General features: G+C 42.8%; 3 protein-coding genes and 2 pseudogenes across 5 annotated transcripts in view; 3 read left to right on the forward strand and 2 right to left on the reverse strand.

Annotated features, from left to right (window-relative positions):
- The first annotated feature begins 63 nt into the window (after positions 1-63).
- LOC110527374 (WW domain-binding protein 4) lies at positions 64-7,410 on the forward strand. Its single transcript, XM_021608607.2, has 10 exons — positions 64-203; positions 2,575-2,647; positions 2,921-2,983; positions 3,361-3,487; positions 3,826-4,035; positions 5,333-5,403; positions 5,555-5,633; positions 5,721-5,902; positions 6,052-6,245; positions 6,449-7,410. Coding segments are annotated over exons 1-10 (1,224 nt in total). The 5' UTR covers positions 64-201; the 3' UTR covers positions 6,672-7,410.
- LOC110527378 lies at positions 7,150-9,842 on the reverse strand (annotated as a pseudogene).
- Positions 7,957-12,862, forward strand: LOC110527377 (tumor necrosis factor ligand superfamily member 10-like). Of its 2 annotated transcripts, XM_036952080.1 has the most exons (3): positions 7,957-8,081; positions 9,877-10,065; positions 11,343-11,972. In XM_036952080.1, exons 2-3 carry the CDS (start codon positions 9,916-9,918, stop codon positions 11,970-11,972), a joined length of 780 nt encoding a protein of 259 aa, XP_036807975.1. In that variant the 5' UTR covers positions 7,957-8,081; positions 9,877-9,915. The 2 variants fall into 2 exon arrangements, with proteins under 2 accessions (XP_036807975.1, XP_021464286.2); XM_021608611.2 differs by lacking the exon at positions 7,957-8,081 and having other exon boundaries at positions 9,916-10,065; positions 11,343-12,862.
- Positions 12,863-14,910: 2,048 nt separating this feature from the next.
- LOC110527382 lies at positions 14,911-17,068 on the forward strand (annotated as a pseudogene).
- Positions 17,069-17,644: 576 nt separating this feature from the next.
- Positions 17,645-21,448, reverse strand: part of LOC110528763 (ephrin-A2-like) — a 30,564-nt gene continuing 26,760 nt past the window's right edge. For both annotated transcript variants that reach the window (XM_036952082.1, XM_036952081.1), the window contains 2 exons: positions 21,111-21,176; positions 17,645-18,748 (listed from right to left, as the gene is read on the reverse strand). In XM_036952082.1, coding sequence (XP_036807977.1) covers positions 18,615-18,748; positions 21,111-21,176 — 200 coding nt within the window. In that variant the 3' untranslated portion in view covers positions 17,645-18,614. The remainder of the gene's footprint in view (positions 18,749-21,110; positions 21,177-21,448) is intronic.

Consider the following 21,448-nt stretch of genomic DNA (forward strand, 5'->3'; position numbering starts at 1 on the left):
GTCAAAATAAAGCCAATAAAAGCGATAACAGTAGCGAGTACAACTAGTTTTGACCCTCAAAGACATCCGTATATACGTCATAAGAAACGGACGCCGTGTTGTTGATGGTTGAGAAATGTTCAACGTTTTCTGCTTTTGTGTGTAGCTAGCTAGGTTGTTTAACCTTCATTATATTAACGTTATATTGGATCAGAAGACACAATGTGAGTATTTTGTTTCACGTCACACCCATTGCAATTTCGTTTAAGATTGACTAAAACTAACTATGTAACGTTAACGTTATTGGTACCGGAGAGCCAAGTCTGTGACCAAAAGGCATCTGAACAGCTTCTACCCCTAAGCCATAAGACTGCTGAAAAGTTCATTAAATGGCTACCCGGACAATTTACATTGACACCCTTTATTAATCTTCATTTGTTTTACACTGGCTCTATGCACGCTCACAGATACTACACTGACACTCCAGCACACACACTTTCACTGCTGCTACTCTGTTTATTATATATCCTGATTGCATAGTCATTTTACCCCTACCCATATATACATACTGAATTACCTCAACTACCAAGTAAATCAAGCACATTGACTCCGTACAGGTGTTGTGCCGAAAATCCCCTTTCGCGTGAATACAGTCAATTCTTCATTGCTGCGACTTGCTTGCTAGTTGAGATTTCTGCTCTTCACTCCGTTGTCAGTTTAGCCTACATTTCACTGATCTTAGTAACAGAAAGCATTTTTTATTTGTGTCCTTCAAGACAGCTGTCAATGATCACGTTAGGCTGCGTTTCTTTTTTTTATTTTTATGGCGGTTTGATCGCAGGGGAGGCACTAGTAATGTCTGCAGTTGTTCGGTTTGGCTATTTGTTTCAAGTGTATTAGTCTATAAATACATCTCTTTAACCAAAATGTTCATCTCTCCCATGTCTTATTCGACTAGTAGTTGTTCTGAAATGTTTATTGCTTGCCTACATTTTACTCCCTCCTCTGTTTAATATAACACGCATAGATGAATTATTAATTTCGGTTGCCTATCCTGTCGAAGTTTGTTCTATAGAAAGTATTTGATTCAGATATGTGCGACAAAGTATTTTACTCTAGTGACAAAATTAAAGAAATTAGAGAGAGGGAGGGAGGGGAGGGGGGGGGGGGGGATTTCGGGAAAGCCATTTTCTTGCCTGCTGAAATTCTCCCTACTAATTTCCTTAATTTTGTCACTAGAGTCAAATACTTTCTATAGAACAAACTTCACGTCAGGCAACCGAAATTAATAATTCATCCATGTGTGTTATATTAAACAGAGTGAGTAACATGTTACTAAGATCAGTGAAATGTAGGCTAAACTGACAACGGAGTGCCATTGGAGGACAGAGGTTTCATTAAATAGTACCCGCAAAACACCAGTCTCAACTTCAACAGTGAAGTGGCGACTCCAGGATGCTGGCCTTCTAGGCAGAGTTGCAAAGAAAAAGCCATATCTCAGACTGGCCAATAAAAAGAAAAGATTAAGATGGGCAAAAGAACAGACACTGGACAGAGGAACTCTGCCTAGAAGGCCAGCATCCCGGAGTCGCCTCCTCACTGTTGGTGTTGAGACTATTGTTTTGCAGGTACTATTTAATGAAGCTGCCAGTTGAGGACTTGCGAGACGTCTGTTTCTCAAACTAGACACTAATGTACTTGTCCTCTTGCTCAGTTGTGCACCGAGGCCTCCCACTCCTCTTTCTATTCTGGTTAGAGCCAGTTTGCGCTGTTCTGTGAAGGGAGTAGTACACAGCGTTGTACGAGATCTTCAGTTTCTTGGCAATTTCTTGCATGGAATAGCCTTCATTTCTCAGAACAAGAATAGACTGATGAGTTTCAGAAGAAAGTTATTTGTTTCTGGCCATTTGAGCCTGTAATCGAACCCACAAATGCTGATGCTCCAGATACTCAACTAGTCTAAAGAAGGCCAGTTTTATTGCTTCTTTAATCAGAACAACAGTTTTCAGCTGTGCTAACATAATTGCAAAAGGGTTTTCTATGATCATAGCCTTTTAAAATGATAAACTTGGATTAGCTAACACAACATGCCATTGGAACACAGGAGTGATGGTTGCTGATAATGGGCCTCTACGCCTATTTAGATATTCTTAAAAAATCTGCCATTTCCAGCTACAATTGTCATTTACAACATTTACAATGTCTACACTGTATTTCTGATCAATTTGATGTTATAAAAAAGTGATTTTCTTTCAAAAACACACACACACACACACACATATATATATATATATATATATATATATATATATATATAGCACATTTTTTGTGCATTAAAAAAAAACATACATTGTAGACATATGTCGGTTGGGAATTGTCTCATTAATTAGCATTTCACTGTAAAGTCTACACCTGTTGTATAACATGACCAATAACATTTGATTTCGTATTGTTGCATCTATTCATAAGCTAACATAAGCTAGCTAGTTCAGTTTGTACGACCATGGTTGGGTTTTATTCACTGTCCAAATTGCTATTCTGATCAGCTTTCAAACACATGTTTATGAAGTTGTTTATGTTGTTTGTATTACTCAGGTCAGAATATTGGAAGTCCCAGCCGAAGAAATTCTGCCAGTACTGCAAATGCTGGATAGCCGATAATAAACCTGTGAGTGTTGAGTAAATTGTCATGTAATTTGTACCGGTATGTAAAGTGGTGTAATTAGCTGACTAGCTACCCATTCAGGCATGATCATCATGCTAGTTATTCAGTCTCTTTGACTAGGCCCTTCTCATGTTTCTAACGTTGAATGAATGCTTACTTGTTCTTGGTGATGTGTGTCAAAGAGAGTAGTCTGTTATGTTATGACTGCAAGGGGTTGTGGCTGAGGACAAGATTTGATCATGTTTTCACCCCTGTGCTTGTTTGTTTCTCATGCAGAGTGTTGAGTTTCATGAACGAGGGAAGAATCACAAAGAAAATGTTGCTGCCAAAATTGCTGAGGTGAGTTGTCATCATTGTGTTTTGCCTTCAACTTGTGAAACATAGAAAGATGGATGCCTGTTAGTGCCAGGTTTGTAGTTACCATACTGCATAAGAAATACAGAATCCATAAATGTGTCAATCACCTGAGACTATACTGTTTTCTCTCTGGGCTCTATGTAGTCTGCTGATAACACGTTATTACACAGAGGTATCAACAGGGGTCACTGTTGCAAGGGAAACTATTGCTGCTTTGTAAACACAGCTTGGCATGCATAGGCCTAATGCCTGACCTAGGGGTGTATTTCAGCAGAGATAAGGTCCAGATAAGCCACTCTCACCCCATGCTGTCATCTCATTGGTGACTTGACTGATACTCCGGTCCCTCTTCTGTACAGATGCAAAAGAAGAGCATTGACAAGGCGAAGAAGGAGGATCGTCAGTCTAAAGAGTTTGCAACGATGGAGGCGGCTGCACTGAAAGCTTATGAGGAGGATATGAAAAGGTTGGGGATAAAACCATCAGGTAACTTCTTAGTTAAATGTTTTATTGATTTACTAACTTAATAACCTGCCAGTCTGTTTTTATTTGTACCGTCTAATAAGTGTTTAACTTATTACCATTGTTTCTTATAGTTTTTGTATTCTTATATTTTATTATCTCATTGTTGTTGCATTGTCGAGGATGAACCTGTCAAGTAAGCATTTTGTTGGATGATGTACACAACGTGTATACGGTACATACGACTAATGAAACAGGAAGCTTTTAAAAAGTTGTTAGAACACACTCAGTGTAGGTTGTTGTGGATAAGAGAGTCTGCTCAAATGGCTAATATATCAATGTGATTTTGTGTGTTTGCTTAGATTCACCATCTCAAACCAAAGCCCAAACTCCAAGTCCAGTTCCATCTCCATCTCCATCTCAATCTCCATCTCCATCTCAATCTCAATCTCGAAAACAAGAAAAGAAGCGAAAGCCTAGAAAGGAGAGGATGCCCAGAAACGAATCAGAGAACTGGGTGGAGGGAAAGACAGGCGAAGGACTCACATATTACTACAACTCTATGACAGGAGGTAGGCAAGGTTCACACAAGGTGCTTAAAGTAATTGAATTTGGCACTCTGAAATTCAATTACTTGAATACCTTAAAACTCTGAAATGTTCTCAAGTTGGTACTTGGAAATTACTTGAATTAAAATGGGAGAACAGAAAACTATCAAATATGTTAATATGAAAAATATTAGAAAAATATATTGCTCTTACGAATTCATTTCCAGGTACACTACAGAGTTTTATTTCATGTGTTTCGCACTCTGGTTGCCAGGCGAGCTCTCTCATTCTACCCACACTGCCACTCAGCCAGGCAGGTACAGAACCGACTGATTAGGTACTGCCAAACGTCACATCGATAGCTAGTGTGCCTTTTGTGCGTAATAGAACATTTATGGGGTCTGTTATTTCAGCTAATGAAACATGGGACCTACCCATTTTCTATTTTTGTTCGGTATAGTTTACCCACCTTTTTTTTTACCGCGACATCACTGGACCTAACCAACCCACACTGTGTAAGGTGAAATAAATGCATCAGACTTCGACATGTCGAGCATGGTGTAATCGGCCCTGGAGGGGAAAGGCACAACGCTGCATCCTGCGCTGGCGCCAGTTCTACATTGAGACTTTTTCTCTCCAGAGCTTTTTTTGTTGTTGTCCCATTCAAGGGGCGTCTGCGATATTCCACTTTATCAAGCGGCAGCCGTGCTGCTGCTGTTCTGGTTGCCGTTCACGTGCCGTTTTCCTCACACAGCCCACCCGCCCTTCTCCCGACCGGCGACTCTAAAGCTGCCAGTCAGAAGCAAGACGCTTTGTCGTAGCTATTAAGTAGTAGATTCCCAAATGCCCAATAAAATTACAATACTGTCATAAAGCTGGAGTTGATAAGAAATGTGTGTTCACAAGTAGGCATGTTCCAAAACTCTGCTCATCACTACTCAAATGACATCATCAGAACTGATTTACCACTAATGTATGTAGTAAATAAGTAGTGAAACACGTATTATTGAGTAGAGCTTGTAAGGTAGTAATGAGTAGTAAGTACGTTTTTTGTCATGAGGTTTTGGTGAATATACCGTCTGGTGGCGAATAGAAACAATTGCATAATAGGAACTATCACAAATTGGTGGTCCTCGAAGCCCTTGAATTTGGTTTGCAACTCTCCGTACGAACCCGGGGTAGGCTGAAGACCACAACACCTCGGCAGATATCACAGATGTCGGGTTAAAAGTCAGACTGTGACTTTAATAAATCAGTTTTGAACAAACACCTAGGACCATTCACCTTTCTCCTGAAGCATTGTGTTTTTATATCTTTTCAGAATCTCAGTGGGACAAACCATGTGGGTTGCAGGGAAAGAGCACACCCTCTCCACAGCCGGGTCAAACCGAGGTAGACAACTTTTTAAAGTCATTTCTTAATACCTTTCATTTCACCAGGAAGTCTCTTATATGTTGTTACCCATTTGATATGTTTAGAGTCAGTGTAATGTACCGAGGTAATGCATTCAAGTCCTGGTGTGAACACACTTTTTTTTCTGTAGATCTCCTTAGTAGGTAGTGCCTGGATGGAGGCCGTCAGTCCTGATGGATTTACATACTACTACAACACAGAGACTGGAGGTCAGTCTATGAAGACAGGTGATGACAAGAATGATGTTTGACATAATTATGTTTGACATAGTTTTGATGTTTCCCCCACTCTGACAGAGTCCAGCTGGGAAAGACCTGCAGATCTCCCTGCCGGTGGTGAGTCTGGGCCCGGGCCCAGTGGAGAGACAGTGGGCCCCCCAGGGTTAGATGACTCATCTGCCCTGCAGCCAGAACCCCTCTCTGGGGAGGACAGCTCCAACAGTACCAAAGGAGCCGGGGAGAGAGAGGATTCCAAACAGGTACCAAGATTCAGTTCAGGGTGAGACTCAGTTCTCAATACAACCCCATTGGTAGTGAATGGGCACAAACAATAGTAGGCATTAGTTTAGGATTTGAGTCATGATGACTGACGATCAGTTCAATAATCATTTGCTCTCCTCACAAAAAGAATACACCGCCTTCAGACAAGGAGGGGGAGAATAAAGATGGTGAGGATGATGACGGGGGGAAGGGAGACGAAGGGGCCAAAGACACACCGGCAGCTGTGCCTGAGGAGAAAGAGGAGAGGCCTGCTGTTAAGAAGCCCAGAAAGACCAACCCTTACGGAGCCTGGGAGCAGATACAGGAAGTAGAAGAGCCTTAGTAAGAGACTGTTATACTCTCAATGTCTTCATTTGGATTTAACTATGAGATTTTGTTACAGTTTGCCTTAATGAACAGGACCCTGGTGCTGGTCTGTCTCTACTTTAGCCAACTTGTTGTTGTGTGCCTAATTAAATGCTAAACTAATAACTCACCTACTTGCTCTATACCCCACCCACCACCACCCATGTTCTCTCCTCCAGTGAGAAAGTGGACCTGCAACTACCACAGGTGGAAGGTGCAGCTAGCGCCCCCGCCCCCACGGAGCTTCCGCCTGAGCCCAAACCCAAGTTTAGGGAGCGTATCATCACCTCTCTGGGCGACGAGGGTGGCCCCGCGTCGGGAGCCGGGGCCACGTTCAGGAAGAGGAAAGCAGAGAACGGGAAATCCTCCAGGAGCCTGAGGCAACGGGGAGATGATGACTAATACTCCGGCTAACTCAGATATGAACTCTTTTTAAACAGACACAAGGCTTGACAAACTGGGGATGTTGTTGGAGACTGTTGTTATTGTGTAAGGGGACAATTCTAGCAACGTCATATCAATACCTGGATATGCAGGTCAGGTTCCTGTGGGCTACAGAGAACTCGAGTTAGCTACTCACCAAGATGCCATCATTTCAGAATTGTTCAGGTTGAATTTTACCCATCCAACCTTCCAAGTTACATCATATCAGCAGCTTTTGGGGTTGAATAGGACAAGCAGATGTCTGAAACAAGCTGGATCAGTGGCTTTAGCTGTCCTAACTTCCAGTGTTTGTCTTACTCTTTACAATTTCCTTTTTCAATGCCTGATGCCCTCCTGCTTTTTCATTTGAGTTGAATAGCGTACAGCCGTGACGGACAGACTATCATTCCCAGAGGTATTTTCTTATGCGTGTGTGATGTACCCCTGTGATGTCCTTACTGTGGTGGTGGTTATTTTCCACATCACCACCAGTACATGCTCATGCCTGGGTCTCCCAAAACCATCGTAGCACTACGGCCATCTTTTGTCTATTTAGTTTCAATGGAATTAACATCCTAGTGCTACGATGCTTTGGGGAGACCCAGACCTTGACCGTACTCCAGCATGGTTGGAGTATGTGAGAAGGAGAATGCAAAGAGAGTTTTCTACAGTATGATTTGATGAAATATTGTACTTGAATATATTCTGCTGGTGTGGACATTTTCTCAATGCGTCTTCCTTTAGTCCATCAGCCTTTAATAATCAATAGTCTTCCACGGATTTATTTAGCAGACTTCTGTCAGAGAAGCTCCAACATTTCACAGGGGCTCGAGTAGCCTCGAAGGTAATTCAACCCTTCACTGGTGCCAACACATGCTCATTGCTATGGCTGTGTAGGAGAGATACTGATGCCATGGCTGGCCAGCTGCCAGACAGCCTGGGTGCTTGAGATTAGAGCGTGTGTGTTGGGCTGAAACATAGCTCTGACACACCCAATAGGAGCAGGGCTCGTCACCAACTATTTTCAGTCAAGTTTTAGGACTTTATTAAGCTGCTAGGGTGTAATTGGGTTTATGTCTGAGACTGATTAAAGAGCTGGGTTGAGGCCTCCCGGGTGGCGTAGTGGTTAAGGGCGCTGTACTGCAGCGCCAGCTGTGCCATCAGAGTCCCTGGGTTCGCGCCCAGGCTCTGTCGTAACCGGCCGCGACCGGGAGGTCCGTGGGGGCGACGCACAATTGGCCTAGCGTCGTCCGGGTTAGGGAGGGATTGGTCGGGGGGGGATCTCCTTGTCTCATCGCTGGCTCATCCTGGCTGAAGTTGTAGGTGCGAATCCTCTCCGACTGGGAGCGAGTGCCCACCTGGAGAAGGAGTAACATGAATGGCTCTGAGGTGAGTTGGGAGGAGGGGGACAGTAAAGCATTAGGATGGGACTGTGTGTCGGGGATCACCTGCTGTTTGCGTGCCGTAAGTCTCTGCTCCGTCTCTCTGCCCATCATGCTCTGGTAGAGGCGGGCCTTCAGCACGCACAGGGCCGTGTCATGATTCTGCAGCTGAGAGCGGGACGTCTGACACTCTGCCACCGTACCTAGGGTCAGTCAGTAATTCCATTTCAATTCAGTCAATATAAGGAGATCAATTGAGAAGTGCCATTGGTTTTCAATAAAGATATTAAAAAACTTCTTAAAGTGGATTTTCAATACATCTCGCCGAACTGTAAGCTCTTACCTGTTGGCAGGTGTACTATTCGGACAGCACTGTCCGTTGTGTTGACACTTTGACCTCCCGCCCCTCTCGATCTGAACGTATCAACCCGCAGGTCCTTAGGGTCAATGCTGATGTCCAGCTACAAAACAGAATCCCAATGTATTATCGTTCAGACAGGCAGACCGACAGACAGGACAGACCGGTGTACCTCGTTGGGTTGTGGCAGGACGATGACGGTCATGGTTCCTGTGTGAATGCGTTGCATCCTGGAGGACAGGCCCAACTCGGGGATCCTCTGGACCCGGTGTGTCCCTCCCTCATGCTTCAGACGCCACATGGTGCAGTCCACCTGAGTGAATCAAATCAGACCATAAAACACACCAATCAATCATACACAAACACTTTCATCCAGTGACCCATTAAACACAGAGACAGTAGGACAGACAGAAGAGAAGCATTACCATATTCAGCAGGTGTGTAGTTGAAGATCTCAAAGTCCCAGGTCTTGTGGCTGGCAAGGCCTTGGTACATGTCAAACATCTCTCTGGTGAACTGTTGACAGATGTCACCTGGATCCAAACATGTGCACCAGAGAGGGGACATACATTATCATCAGGACCAGGAGTGTAATGGAGAGCCGTTGTCCATGGCCTATGCTGTTCATTGAGTAATTACAGTTCACCGACTCACCTCCTGTTGTCCGCCCTGTTACCACCTCCAGAAGGACATTACTGGTGTCGTGTGGATCACTGGGTACTAGTGTCTGGATCAACTGGGGGAATATGAATTCAGGTTTTCTCATCAAATTCCAGACTGACCAAGGCAGAAATGTAAAATGTTCTGTGTCTAATGTCTGTTCGTACATCTTTTCTCAATGACTCGATTCTTTGGGTGATCTGTGCTTGTTCCTCTTTCAGTAGCTGGACCATTTTGTCGGTCTTCCTCTTTGGAACCGACTGTCTCTGTAAAAGAAGAATATGGATGACTACAACATTTTCAGATATATGACACGTTTCACAGTTAGCACATTGTTATTGAAGCATTGGCGACCTCTTCTGGTCATTGCGGCACGTAGGCGTTACAGACACTTATGAAAGGAAGATACAGAAAGACCACTAGTTAGTTAGCAATTAACAAAATACACAAAACAGAACACAGCTTACTTACTCTGAAGCAGTTTCAACCTCTTCTAGGTCTTTCACGGCATGTTCAGCGCTCTGAAACGCAGTGGCCACTGGTGAAAGTCGCATCTGTCTCTTGTTCAACTCTTTCCTGGCGGGGTCGTGTTTTACAACAGCACCCCTGGTGGTGTTAAAAAGCTATTTCAATTCATCTGTAATCTGATTGGTCCTCAAAGAGGGGGTACTAAACTGAGAAAACCACCTCTTAAAACTTCTATTGGTAATGAGAATACGCTGAAATACAAACATATCTCGGGGAAAGCATAGCGTAACATTGGGTCTGTTTTTATGAAACACAGTGGATATTTAACGTTCAGTATTAAACGGATCTTTATGAAATGGAAAGCAGTCTGCCAAGATTTCAGCAGCTCAGGAGAACAGAAGCAACTTCAAACAGAACTCTTATTGGTACCGTCGTTTTCATGGGATTACTTCAAGTGGTATCAAGTGTTGCTGTTGTACTTCACATGACAGGTCATCTTCAACAGGTAAGGTAATCATAATAATACAAGTCCTAATGCATAGGTCTCTTAGATTGGATTATACCAAGAGTCTCCTCTAAAAATGATCATAAAATCTATGTAATTCTATAGCACAAAATTGTATTTTGTAAGAAAAAAGTTATTGTCATAACAGTTTACAGGTGCTGCAGGAAAACATTGGACAAAAAAAGTGAAATACACTGATTGCCTCAAATACACATTGCACTAAATCTGATCCATTTCAAGTGGTTGCTCTCTCACCACAACATCTATAACACATTACACTTCAAACAGAGGCAAAGTGTTTCATATTGTATGGACGGTTTTACTGGCTATTGCCTCTTATGGCTTACAAAGTAGCCTTGTGTTTTACAAGAGAGCAACAAATCAAATAAAAGTTTATTGGTTTACACAGATTTGCAGATGTTATCGCAGGTGCAGTGAAATGCTTGTGTTTCTAGATCCAACAGTGCAGTGAAATGCTTGTGTTTCTAGATCCAACAGTGCAGTGAAATGCTTGTGTTTCTAGATCCAACAGTGCAGTGAAATGCTTGTGTTTCTAGATCCAACAGTGCAGTGAAATGCTTGTGTTTCTAGATCCAACAGTGCAGTGAAATGCTTGTGTTTCTAGATCCAACAGTGCAGTAATACCAAGCAATACAAAACAATATACACATAATCCATAATGTTCACAAATGCTCTCCATCCAACCTCACTGAGCTCGAGCTGTTTTGCAAGGAGGAATGGGAAAAAAATTCAGTCTCTCGATGTGCAAAACTGATAGAGACATACCCCAAGCGACTTACAGCTGTAATCGCAGCAAAAGGTGGCGCTACAAAGTATTAATTTAAGGGGGCTGAATAATTTTGCACGCCCAATTTTTCAGCTTTTGATTTGTTAAAAAAGTTTGAAATATCCAATAAATGTCGTTCCACTTCATGATTGTGTCCCACTTGTTGATTCTTCACAAAAAAAATACAGTTTTATATCTTTATGTTTGAAGCCTGAAATGTGGCAAAAGGTTGCAAAGTTCAAGGGGGCCGAATACTTTCGCAAGGCACTGTATATAAAGGGTAATATTGAAATGCAAGCTAAAAATGTAATACATTTCAACTCTATATCTGACATGGTGCAGGTGTCTTCTTCTTTATAAAACAGTTTAAGTGACAAGTGGTTAATAACTCTATAAATGCGTCTAACAGCAGTGTATCAATGCCGAATGAGGGATTTGGGCTGCTGTGACCTCTAACCTCTCTTGCTGCTGTCTCTGTTGGCAACTTCAGGTCACCCAGACCGGACCAGCCCTAGTTGAGACTTCGGACAACCTCCAGAGAGGGGAGTCACAGAGGTGCCCAAAAAAACCCAGGGAGGTCACACCATCAGCCCACCTGCCCATTCAGCCTCCCAGTGGGCACATCCAGAGAGACATCCAGAACACAATGATCCACTGGGACCACGCCCATGGACACCTGTCCAAGATCGGGTACCATGACGGAAGGATCCTGGTCCGCGAGGGAGGCCTGTACTACATCTACGCCAAAACCTGCTTCAGGTACTACGACCAGGTAGAGGAGTCACTGTTGGAGTCTGGGTCTCATACTCCAGGGAGAAAAGGGGCTTCAGCAGAGCCTAGCATTCACAGAGAAGATGGGGTCGGGGCTGGTGCCCTTCTTATACAATACGTGTTCCACGAGCGTCACAGTCACAGTGCCCCCCCCAGGCCAGCTGTGCTGATGAAAAGCGGCAGCACCAAGCACTGGCAGAGGGGCCACTACCACATGTGTTGTCAGCAGCAGGGAGGGGCTTTCCCCCTGGGGCCCGGGGACAGTATCTACGTCAGCGTGTCCAACTCCTGGCTGCTGGACCCGGAAGCTGAGGGAAGCTACTTCGGGGCCTTCAGAATCAGCAGATGAAGAATAAGGAAGGAGACTTAATTGATGAATTAGTAACTGATATGTCTTTAATCCTATTCCCAGCTCAGGGCTGTAGATGAGGTGGAATTCTTATCTGTTAGATAGCTGGACTGTCTGCATATGGAATAGATTTTTGTATTTTTATACTGTGAAAACAAACTGAATTTGGCTCACTTTTAATTTAGTTTTATGAAGTTTTCAATATTTATGTATTTTCTGATGTCTCTCGTATTCAATTCTGTGTTCAGTTTTTTGTGTGTTTATAGAACATTCCAATAAAGCCATATACAATTGTAAAAATACAGGAGAGAGATTATAAATGCTCTGTTATTATCACCAATATTGCCATGCTTCAACCCATTTTATAGGAAAACAGGGAGACCATTACGTTTCACCCTGAGACTGTTTACCTCAGCACATCTCTGAAAACTTGACACGGTCTCTCAGGCGTACGAGCGCAGGGCACCTCGATTTTACATGCTTTCTGTGGTTAGAAGGGAATAACTCCAGTTAGTGATGAATGCTGGGAGTGCTGTGTCATGCACATTTAGAGGCCCCCTACTCTCCTTACTCATTCCCTGATTTCACTGACCCCTATAGTCCTGCCCCTCCACCACCTCGCCTCATGTCTCTGAGATAAAATGAAATGAGATACTCTTTTGTTGACGTGTAATGTCATTACTATGCTCAGTTTGCCTTCTTCACGTGAAAATCCATTTGAAAAGTGAAGAGTCGATCTGTCCACTTAGATTAGAACAATTCAACACACACACCATGTTTCCCTTGAAAGCTTTCTTCACTCCCATGTCATTTCCATGTCCCAAGCGTGCATTAACGCCACCTATCTCAGCTCTACAGTTGCACTGTTAAGAGAGTATTAAAGTCGTCCACTGAAGCAAAGACTGTTTCTCATTTGTTTCCAGTCTGGCATATAGCTGGCACCACTCTATAACCTTTCAGGAAATGGGCAACAATAGCACACGAATCAGCTCGGCTATCAATAAAGGTTTCATTTGTAAAACTGCTGATGCAAGCACTCAAATTACTATACTTCAAATCAGTAGAGGCTGCTGAGGGGAGGACAGCTCATAATAATGTCTGGAACGGAGTGAATGGAATGGCGTCAAACACATGGAAACCTCCATGTTCACCTCAAAACACAGGTAGCCCAAATATCAGCAGATGAGATGAATGAAAGGGTATTCATGTAGTTGACCACCCACAGCCAACAACCCCTGTTTTAGAGCTATTGATGGTATTTAAAAGATCAACATTGTATGAAATTAAAAATAAACATAGCTATGTTCTACTGTATCGCCATCCATAACCCCTTCACTGTCTCTTCCTATTTTGAGGAAGGATGGAGTGGACAAAATAATAGCAACAAATAGCAACAGATACTTTTAGTTAATGTTTAGTTGTGTTGACACAATGCAGACTAGGGTAAAAACAGGAACACCTGTGACCTAGTCAAGACCGTCTCTTTGGCACACATGTTTTTGTGCTGATGAGACGCAGGGAATGAGAGACAATGTCAGGGAACCAGACAGGAACCAGGCAGGAAATAGTTGTGGTTTTATTGAGTCACAGATGGAGGGAGGGATTGGAAGGAGGGTGGGATTGGAGGAAGGGAGGGACAGTGGGAGGGAGGGAAGGAGGCAGGCAAAGGGAGCACCGCGTTGAGTCGTACATACAGTTTATCCTGTTGTGTTTATGAGAAACAGACTGAGATAGAGTGAGGAGGGCTCTATTTAATCAGACACACATGAGAATTTCAAACGCAGAAAAAGTGCATAGGATGTAATGGCGCAATAGCCTATAAGATCATGACGTTCACTGCAGCACATCCGTTTTGTTTTCAGAACTGGTTACGGGGCACCGGCACACACCTGTACCTATTATGTACACCGTAAACTTGTCTCAATAAAGCCACAAGACTCAGAAACCACAGCAGCTAATTACTCAGAACTTCAGCATCTGGAGGCAAACATGTTAACAATAATAGCCCAGTGTTTTCCCTATACCTAAGCATTCAACCACAAATGGGGAACTCCAACTGTCATCACGTTCAAACAATTTGCTCTTTTTTAGTGCGCAAACAAACCCAAACAACAAATAAAATATGTACATGCACCAGCACAAATAACAGTCAGGTCCTGTGCTAGTAAATCAACTCTATCGGCTATTGTTTAGCTAACGGTGGGTCCCTCACCCGCCTTCACAGCCAAATCCTACTGGGTCATGGCTTCATGGGCTGCATGGGCCTGGGAAAGAAACCTTGTTTTGTTCATCTGGATGGTCACAATACATTTCCAGTAGGCTGCACAAAAACTGAAAGGACTTGATCCCATCACACACACACGCGCACACAGTTACAGGAAGTGTGCATGGAAGCGTAATGGGGATGTATCAGTACTGGCTTCCTTATATCCTTCCTATATTCTGGTTTTAGTAAGAAAACAAAATGAGTGACTTGAGTACATATCCTGGAGGTCTGCTGTGTGCAATCAAATAGCCTACAGACACATTTTCTCCATAACTGCCTTCTTTTTATATCATAAATGAGATTTATAAAGGTATAGAGATGGAGAGAATGGTCCTTACTTTATTCGCTAACCCTGAAAGACCACTTGTGGACCTAACCAGTAGGCTATGGCCTCACACTGGGAAACATGTAAATACACATAACTGACATGTAAACTGTCTCATACCACCAAAAACCATAGTGACAAGTCCCTGTCATTTATCACATACAAATTATGTATAGAATCAAATCCGGACATTTGGCAATCCATTGTAAAATAAATTTATACAAAAACTAGGGCTACATTTCCTTTAGTTTACTTCACTGACCAATGGATTTTAATAACATCACTATTTATTTCCCTACATTTTGAGTGGGAAGGGCACAAATTAACGTTTCTCCAATATCTGGAAAATGAAGATGAAGATGAAGATGAAGGTGTGTCCGAACTTGTGGTTTCTTTAATGGTTTAATTCTTAACATAAGTATATTGTTTTACTCGGCAAAGGTGAAGTCAGTCAATATGGGGCGTATTGGGGGAATCACACCGGAAACCCCCCACCGGAAACGCCCGCCAGGCCAAGAGAGCGCACGTGCTGAGCTGAGCGCGAAAAACAACTCTGTTTCGCGCTCAACAACAAACGTGTCAACATGGCCAACTCTGCTGGGATGACGGTGGAAAATGGCAAGAAACCATATAGCAAATTCCTTATAAAATGTTGGACTATCTGTATTATCTTGGGATGCTTTGCTAAAACAGCCCAAAGTATGCCTAAAGTTGTTGGGGTTGGGGCTACTAAAGAGCTAACTTTAGTAGGGCTACAACAAGCTAGTTTAGGAAGCTAGCTAGCTTAACTAATAACAAAGCACATTCTTTCCTTAGACGTGACATGGTCCCTTCCATGTATTGCTGTAGAGTCACATGGAGGGCCTGACTTCTCTCTAACACAAGCTTGAGAAGATGTCTCAACAAGGATATGCCCAGATTGTGGCCCTCCAGGAGGAACAACAAGTGCTCAGCTCTCTCCAGTTGAATCTCTCCTTACCTGCTAACACACTGACCAGTAACATTTTAAAACTCCAGGAACACTGTAATTGTTGCTGCTTACATTATATACATTTTCCATGCAACATTAAAATCGGAACATTTGTTTTAACACTCAGTGTAAACAATGTTGTTTTCATCTGCTACCAGGCCATACTATCAGACATTGAGAAGAAAGGCAAAGAAGCTGAAGTGGAGTTAAAATCCAACGTGAGGCAGATTCTCATCCTGGAGGGTGAGATGGAACAACTGCAGCCACAGTTGCAAGACCTGGGCTTGCGTTCCGTCACCGTCTACAACGAAAACACAGAGCTCCGACTGCTGATCGAGGAAGAGGAGGACAACTTTAGCCGCGTGCCGGTTACAACACCTACCGGAACAAGATGGAGGGCCAGCGGACGGCTGTCTTGCAAGCGGAGAGCCAGACGAGGGCTCACAGGGAGCTAGTGGAGAAGAGGGCTCTGGTCAGAGTGCTCACAGAGAGGAGAGAGGAGCTGAGGGCCGACCTGGAGAACCCAGAGGGGAACGCTGTGAAGCAGGCACAGGTCAGAGCAGCTGAGGAACCAGTGTAGATGTTGACAGATTACAGTCATATGTGATACGTTAAAAAACGCAGTTAATTTTGTCCTGTGATCCCTGTCTTCTCCACTTCATCTGTTCGCATGTTGTTATCGTGAATCAGTAATAAAACTGCAATCTCTTGACAGAAAGAGATGGATGACATGAGGGGGCAGATCTCAGCCCGGAGGAAGATGGTGACTGAGAGAAGAGAGCTCATCCTGAAGGAGTTTGAGAGTCACACACTGATCAAGAAGCATATCGAGGTACGGTAGTGAATCCCTGTTGTCTGATGCTCACTTACCCCCTTTTTCCTCTAATCCAACAGAAAATAACTCACTCCAGACAGTTAATGTTAGATAAAGACCCACCATGTACAGTATTCATAATAAGAATAACTATTTATCTGGAACCTTTCGAACATGCAGCTCAAAGTGTTGTACATACAAAAAGGAAAGAAATGCAGAACAATGTCAACAAAAATCAGAAAGTACAATATCGGTTTAAAACCCAAGTGTGTTGTTCTCAGATCCAGAACAGACGGTACGATGCCATCGTGAAGCGTCTCCACTGCCAACTGATGAAGGCCCAGTCCGGCCACAGGCAGTTGTCTGATGATATCTACCACATGGAGAGAGAGATCCAGGACCTCAAGAGACACCTCGAGGTGCCATAAGTTAGCATTCTGGTTCATAAAACTGTACGTTTTGTAGTATGACCTAAGGCTAGGAGTTTTCCCTAACCAAGACATACTTCAGGCCCTAGTGTAGGTCTGTGCATGACAGTTTTGTTGCTGTTCATTTTACATTTTACATTTTTCTCTCTCATAGTTTTTTCAGTGAAAGTGATGAATTGGAAAGCCATTAATTAAACAAAAACATGTTTTTACAGAAAACTGGCTTTCCCTCCCCATTACAAATAACTTGGGTTTCCCCCTGAATTTAGAGATAAAACTGTGACACTCACTGGCCAGCAGAGGGCAATGGTTTCAACCAAGAAACAGCAACTATTCCTGTGTTACTGTATAGAAGACAATAATCACTGACAGTCACTTTGTAGACAAAACAACCTTTATTGGTGTGTTTCTCTCCTGTCTATCATCATCTTGACAAAAACAACAGATCAGAACAGGCGACAAACTCATGAGATGGAGACGTGAAGGAAACCTTTTATACATTAAACCATGGCAGGGATCGCCTTAGCGTAAATGCTGTACATGATAGAACCAACTACCGGCGGATTACACACACTAAGACACGCAACATCAAAGGAACAGAATACTGAGTCATCATCAACGGTTTTAGGGTTGGAGAATAAAGCAAGGACCAAACTTTCCTCTCTCTCTCTGTCTCTCTCTCTCTGTCTCTCTCTCTCTGTCTCTCTCTGTCTCTCTCTCTGTCTCTCTCTCCTCTCTCTCTCTCTCTCTCTGTCACTCTCTCTGTCTCTCTCTCTGTCTCTTTCTCCTCTCTCTCTCTCTCTCTCTCTCTCTCTGTCTCTCTCTCTGTCTCTCTCCTCTCTCTCTCTCTCTCTCTGTCACTCTCTGTCTCTCTCTCTATCTCTGTCTCTCTCTCTCTCTCTCTGTCTCTCTCTCCTCTCTCTCTCTCTAGACCGCAACCTAGACCGCAACACAACAACATGGTTAAAACACTGCCACAACACGACCTCAACAAAACCACAGGGTTAGGATGGATTTACACTGCTTTCTCTTTCCATCTAGCGGTCCCTCTCTGTCTCTGTCTCTCTCTCTCTCTCTCTCTCTCTCTCTCTCTCTCTCTCTCTCTCTGTCTCTCTCTCCTCTCTCTCTCTCTCATGAATATTTGATGGTGCTTTTAAACGGAACAAAAATAAGATGAAACAGGGTAGAAACGTGTCAGTGTTCTTGTTTGTCTGTGTGTGTGTGTGAACACAGTGCCTTCTCATTATGTTCTCCTCCCGACATTAAAGAAGTCTCTTAAAGAAGTCTCGGTCCCGAGACTCTCTTTCTTTCTCTCTCCTTTTCTTTGTTTATTTCTCTCCCCCTCCTTCTCCTCTTCCCTCTGTGGGCTGGGGGTTGCAGCAGTAACTATGTCCATCAGAAGGCTTCTGAGTGTCAGATCCGAATCTGCACTTTGGAAGTCTAATTAAGTGTCCATTTCAAATATAACCATGACATCAGTGGAACCATCTTCAGTTAAATTATATGTGATCATGTAAACATAACAGAAACTGTCAGTTCAGTCCAGATTCACAGTGGTCATGCATGTGTGTGTCCAGCCAACTACCCCCCCCCAACCCATCCATCCATGTTCCTTCAGACACCCCAGGGGGGTTAGGGTTAAGTTTAGACTAGGGGCTCTTCATCCATGAATTAGCCCAGGAGCTGTAAATGCTTGTCCTGGGGACCCACAGTGGTTTTTAATCCAGGACTGAAAGAGAGTTTCTCCCTGAGCGTGTGGGTGTTTGAGGGACAGCCAGCCAGTCCTACAGGCAGTCTTCCAGCAAAGACTGGTCTAGGTCTTGCTCCAGTGGAGGGGGGTCACAGCGATGAGAGGAAGCCCAGTAGCAGTGAGGCCAGGCTGGGCATTAGGGCTGGGGCTAGCAGGGACTTTGGGCTCCAGTCTGCAGCTCCATCAGTCAGAAAGGGCTCTGGAGAGTCAAACCCTGAACTGCCTGGAACAGACAGAGAGAATGACAGCATGACTCAACAGAGAGCGAAAACACTGAAGTCTGAACAGACAGAGAGAAAGAAAACGACAGAAGAGAGGAACAGAGAGGACAGAAAACATCTGAAAGGAGAGATAGGACAGAATAGAACAGAGAGAAAGAGAAGGCCAGAACGATCTGAAAGTGGAGAGAAAATGATAGAAGTATTTGAAAGTAGAGTGAAATAAATATAAACAACCAACTGATTGGAGAGAGAGAACAACAGAATGGAGAGAAAATTACTAAAATAGACAGAAAATAACAGGAATAATAAGAATAAATTGTTGGAGTTCCAGATACAGCAAGAGAGAAAGAGAATGAGAGAAAGAGTGTAGAGGAGAAAGAGAGAGAGGAGACTAATGTCGCCAAGACCTCAGCAGGGGGTTTAAGCAACCTAATTACAGTTTAATACACACACACACACACACAGTCACAGTGATAATTGTAGAGTCTTTAGAAGAAGATGAGGTTTCTATGTCAGTTAGAAAAAAATTGTAATTACAGAGGAGAGGAGTCATGTCTCTATTAGGAAGTACATTTAAAGGAGAGGAGTCATGTCTCTATTAGGAAGTACATTTAAAGGGGAGGAGTCATGTCTCTATTAGGAAGTACATTTAAAGGAGAGGAGTCATGTCTCTATTAGGAAGTACATTTAAAGGAGAGGAGTCATGTCTCTATTAGGAAGTACATTTAAAGGAGAAGAGTCATGTCTCTATTAGGAAGTACATTTAAAGGAGAGGAGTCATGTCTCTATTAGGAAGTACATTTAAAGGAGAGGAGTCATGTCTCTATTAGGAAGTACATTTAAAGGAGAGGAGTCATGTCTCTATTAGGAAGTACATTTAAAGGAGATGAGTCATGTCTCTATTAGGACCTACATTTAAAGGAGAGGAGTCATGTCTCTATTAGGAACTACATTTAAAGGAGAGGAGTCATGTCTCTATTAGGAACTACATTTAAAGGAGAGGAGTCATGTCTCTATTAGGAACTACATTTAAAGGAGAGGAGTCATGTCTCTATTAGGAACTACATTTAAAGGAGATGAGTCATGTCTCTTAGGAACTTCATTTAAAGGAGAGGAGTTATGTCTCTATTAGGAACTACATTTAAAGGAGAGGAGTCATGTCTCTATTAAGAACTACATTTAAAGGAGAGGAGTTTTGTCTCTATTAGGAACTACATTTAAAGGAGAGGAGTTTTGTCTCTATTAGGAACTACATTTAAAGGAGATGAGTCATGTCTCTATTAAGAACTACATTTAAAGGAGAGGAGTTTTGTCTCTATTAGGAACTACATTTAAAGGAGAGGAGTCATGTCTCTATTAAGAACTACATTTAAAGGAGAGGAGTTTTGTCTCTATTAGGAACTACATTTAAAGGAGAGGAGTTTTGTCTCTATTAGGAACTACATTTAAAGGAGATGAGTTATGTCTCTATTAGGAACTACATTTAAAGGAGAGGAGTTATGTCTCTATTAGGAACTACATTTAAAGGAGAGGAGTCATGTCTCTATTAGGAACTACATTTAAAGGAGAGGAGTCATGTCTCTATTAGGAACTACATTTAAAGGAGATGAGTCATGTCTCTATTAGGAACTACATTTAAAGGAGATGAGTCATGTCTCTATTAGGAACTACATTTAAAGGAGAGGAGTCATGTCTCTATTAGGAACTACATTTAAAGGAGAGGAGTCATGTCTCTATTAGGAACTACATTTAAAGGAGAGGAGTTATGTCTCTATTAGGAACTACATTTAAAGGAGAGGAGTTATGTCTCTATTAGGAACTACATTTAAAGGAGAGGAGTCATGTCTCTATTAGGAACTACATTTAAAGGGGAGGAGTGATGTCTCTATTAGGAACTACATTTAAAGGAGAGGAGTCATGTCTCTATTAGGAACTACATTTAAAGGAGAGTCATATCTCTATTAGGAACTACATTTAAAGGAGAGGAGTTATGTCTCTATTAGGAACTACATTTAAAGGAGAGGAGTTATGTCTCTATTAGGAACTACATTTAAAGGAGAGGAGTCATGTCTCTATTAGGAACTACATTTAAAGGAGAGGAGTCATGTCTCTATTAGGAACTACATTTAAAGGAGATGAGTTATGTCTCTATTAGGAACTACATTTAAAGGAGAGGAGTCATGTCTCTATTAGGAAGTACATTTAAAGGAGAGGAGTTCTGTTTCTATTAGGAACTACATTTAAAGGAGAGGAGTTCTGTCTCTATTAGGAACTTGAAGGAGAGGATTTCTGTCTTTCTACTGTCCTGTCTTCTCTTTGTGTGTTTGTGTGTATGTGTGTGTGTGTAGTTAGAGCGTGACTTACCTGGGGGTCTGACATACACCTTCAGCCTCAGACATGGCCTCCCTACATGGTTGGGATGAGGAGATGCTGACAGAGAGAAAGAGGGAGGGAAAGAAAATGAGATGGAGAGTTTGTAGTTTGCTATGTCGATTACGCCACTGTGAATGGGGTTCAGGTTAGACCTGGGTGATCCCACTACATCTGGTGTCCATGAGGTTGAAAGGGAGATACACACAAAGGGACACACACACACACACACACACACACACACACACACACACACACACACAGTGAGAGGATAAGAAGAGCCAAGTCTGACCTCAGAGCAACATCATAAAAATCTGCTACTCAGAGGAAAT

The sequence above is a fragment of the Oncorhynchus mykiss genome, chromosome 18, assembly GCF_013265735.2.
Source record: "Oncorhynchus mykiss isolate Arlee chromosome 18, USDA_OmykA_1.1, whole genome shotgun sequence".
Taxonomy (NCBI): Eukaryota; Metazoa; Chordata; class Actinopteri; order Salmoniformes; family Salmonidae; genus Oncorhynchus; species Oncorhynchus mykiss.

Excerpts from the sequence above, each read along its gene's own strand:
- LOC110527374 (XM_021608607.2), top strand. Across the intron at positions 3,488-3,825 it reads GTTGGGGATAAAACCATCAG|ATTCACCATCTCAAACCAAA; the intron begins GTAACTTCTTAG and ends GTGTTTGCTTAG. Across the intron at positions 5,634-5,720 it reads CTACAACACAGAGACTGGAG|AGTCCAGCTGGGAAAGACCT; the intron begins GTCAGTCTATGA and ends CCACTCTGACAG.
- LOC110527377 (XM_036952080.1), top strand. The coding sequence starts at position 9,916 with ATGGAAAGCAGTCTGCCAAGATTTCAGCAGCTCAGGAGAACAGAAGCA. Across the intron at positions 10,066-11,342 it reads TGACAGGTCATCTTCAACAG|GTCACCCAGACCGGACCAGC; the intron begins GTAAGGTAATCA and ends TGGCAACTTCAG.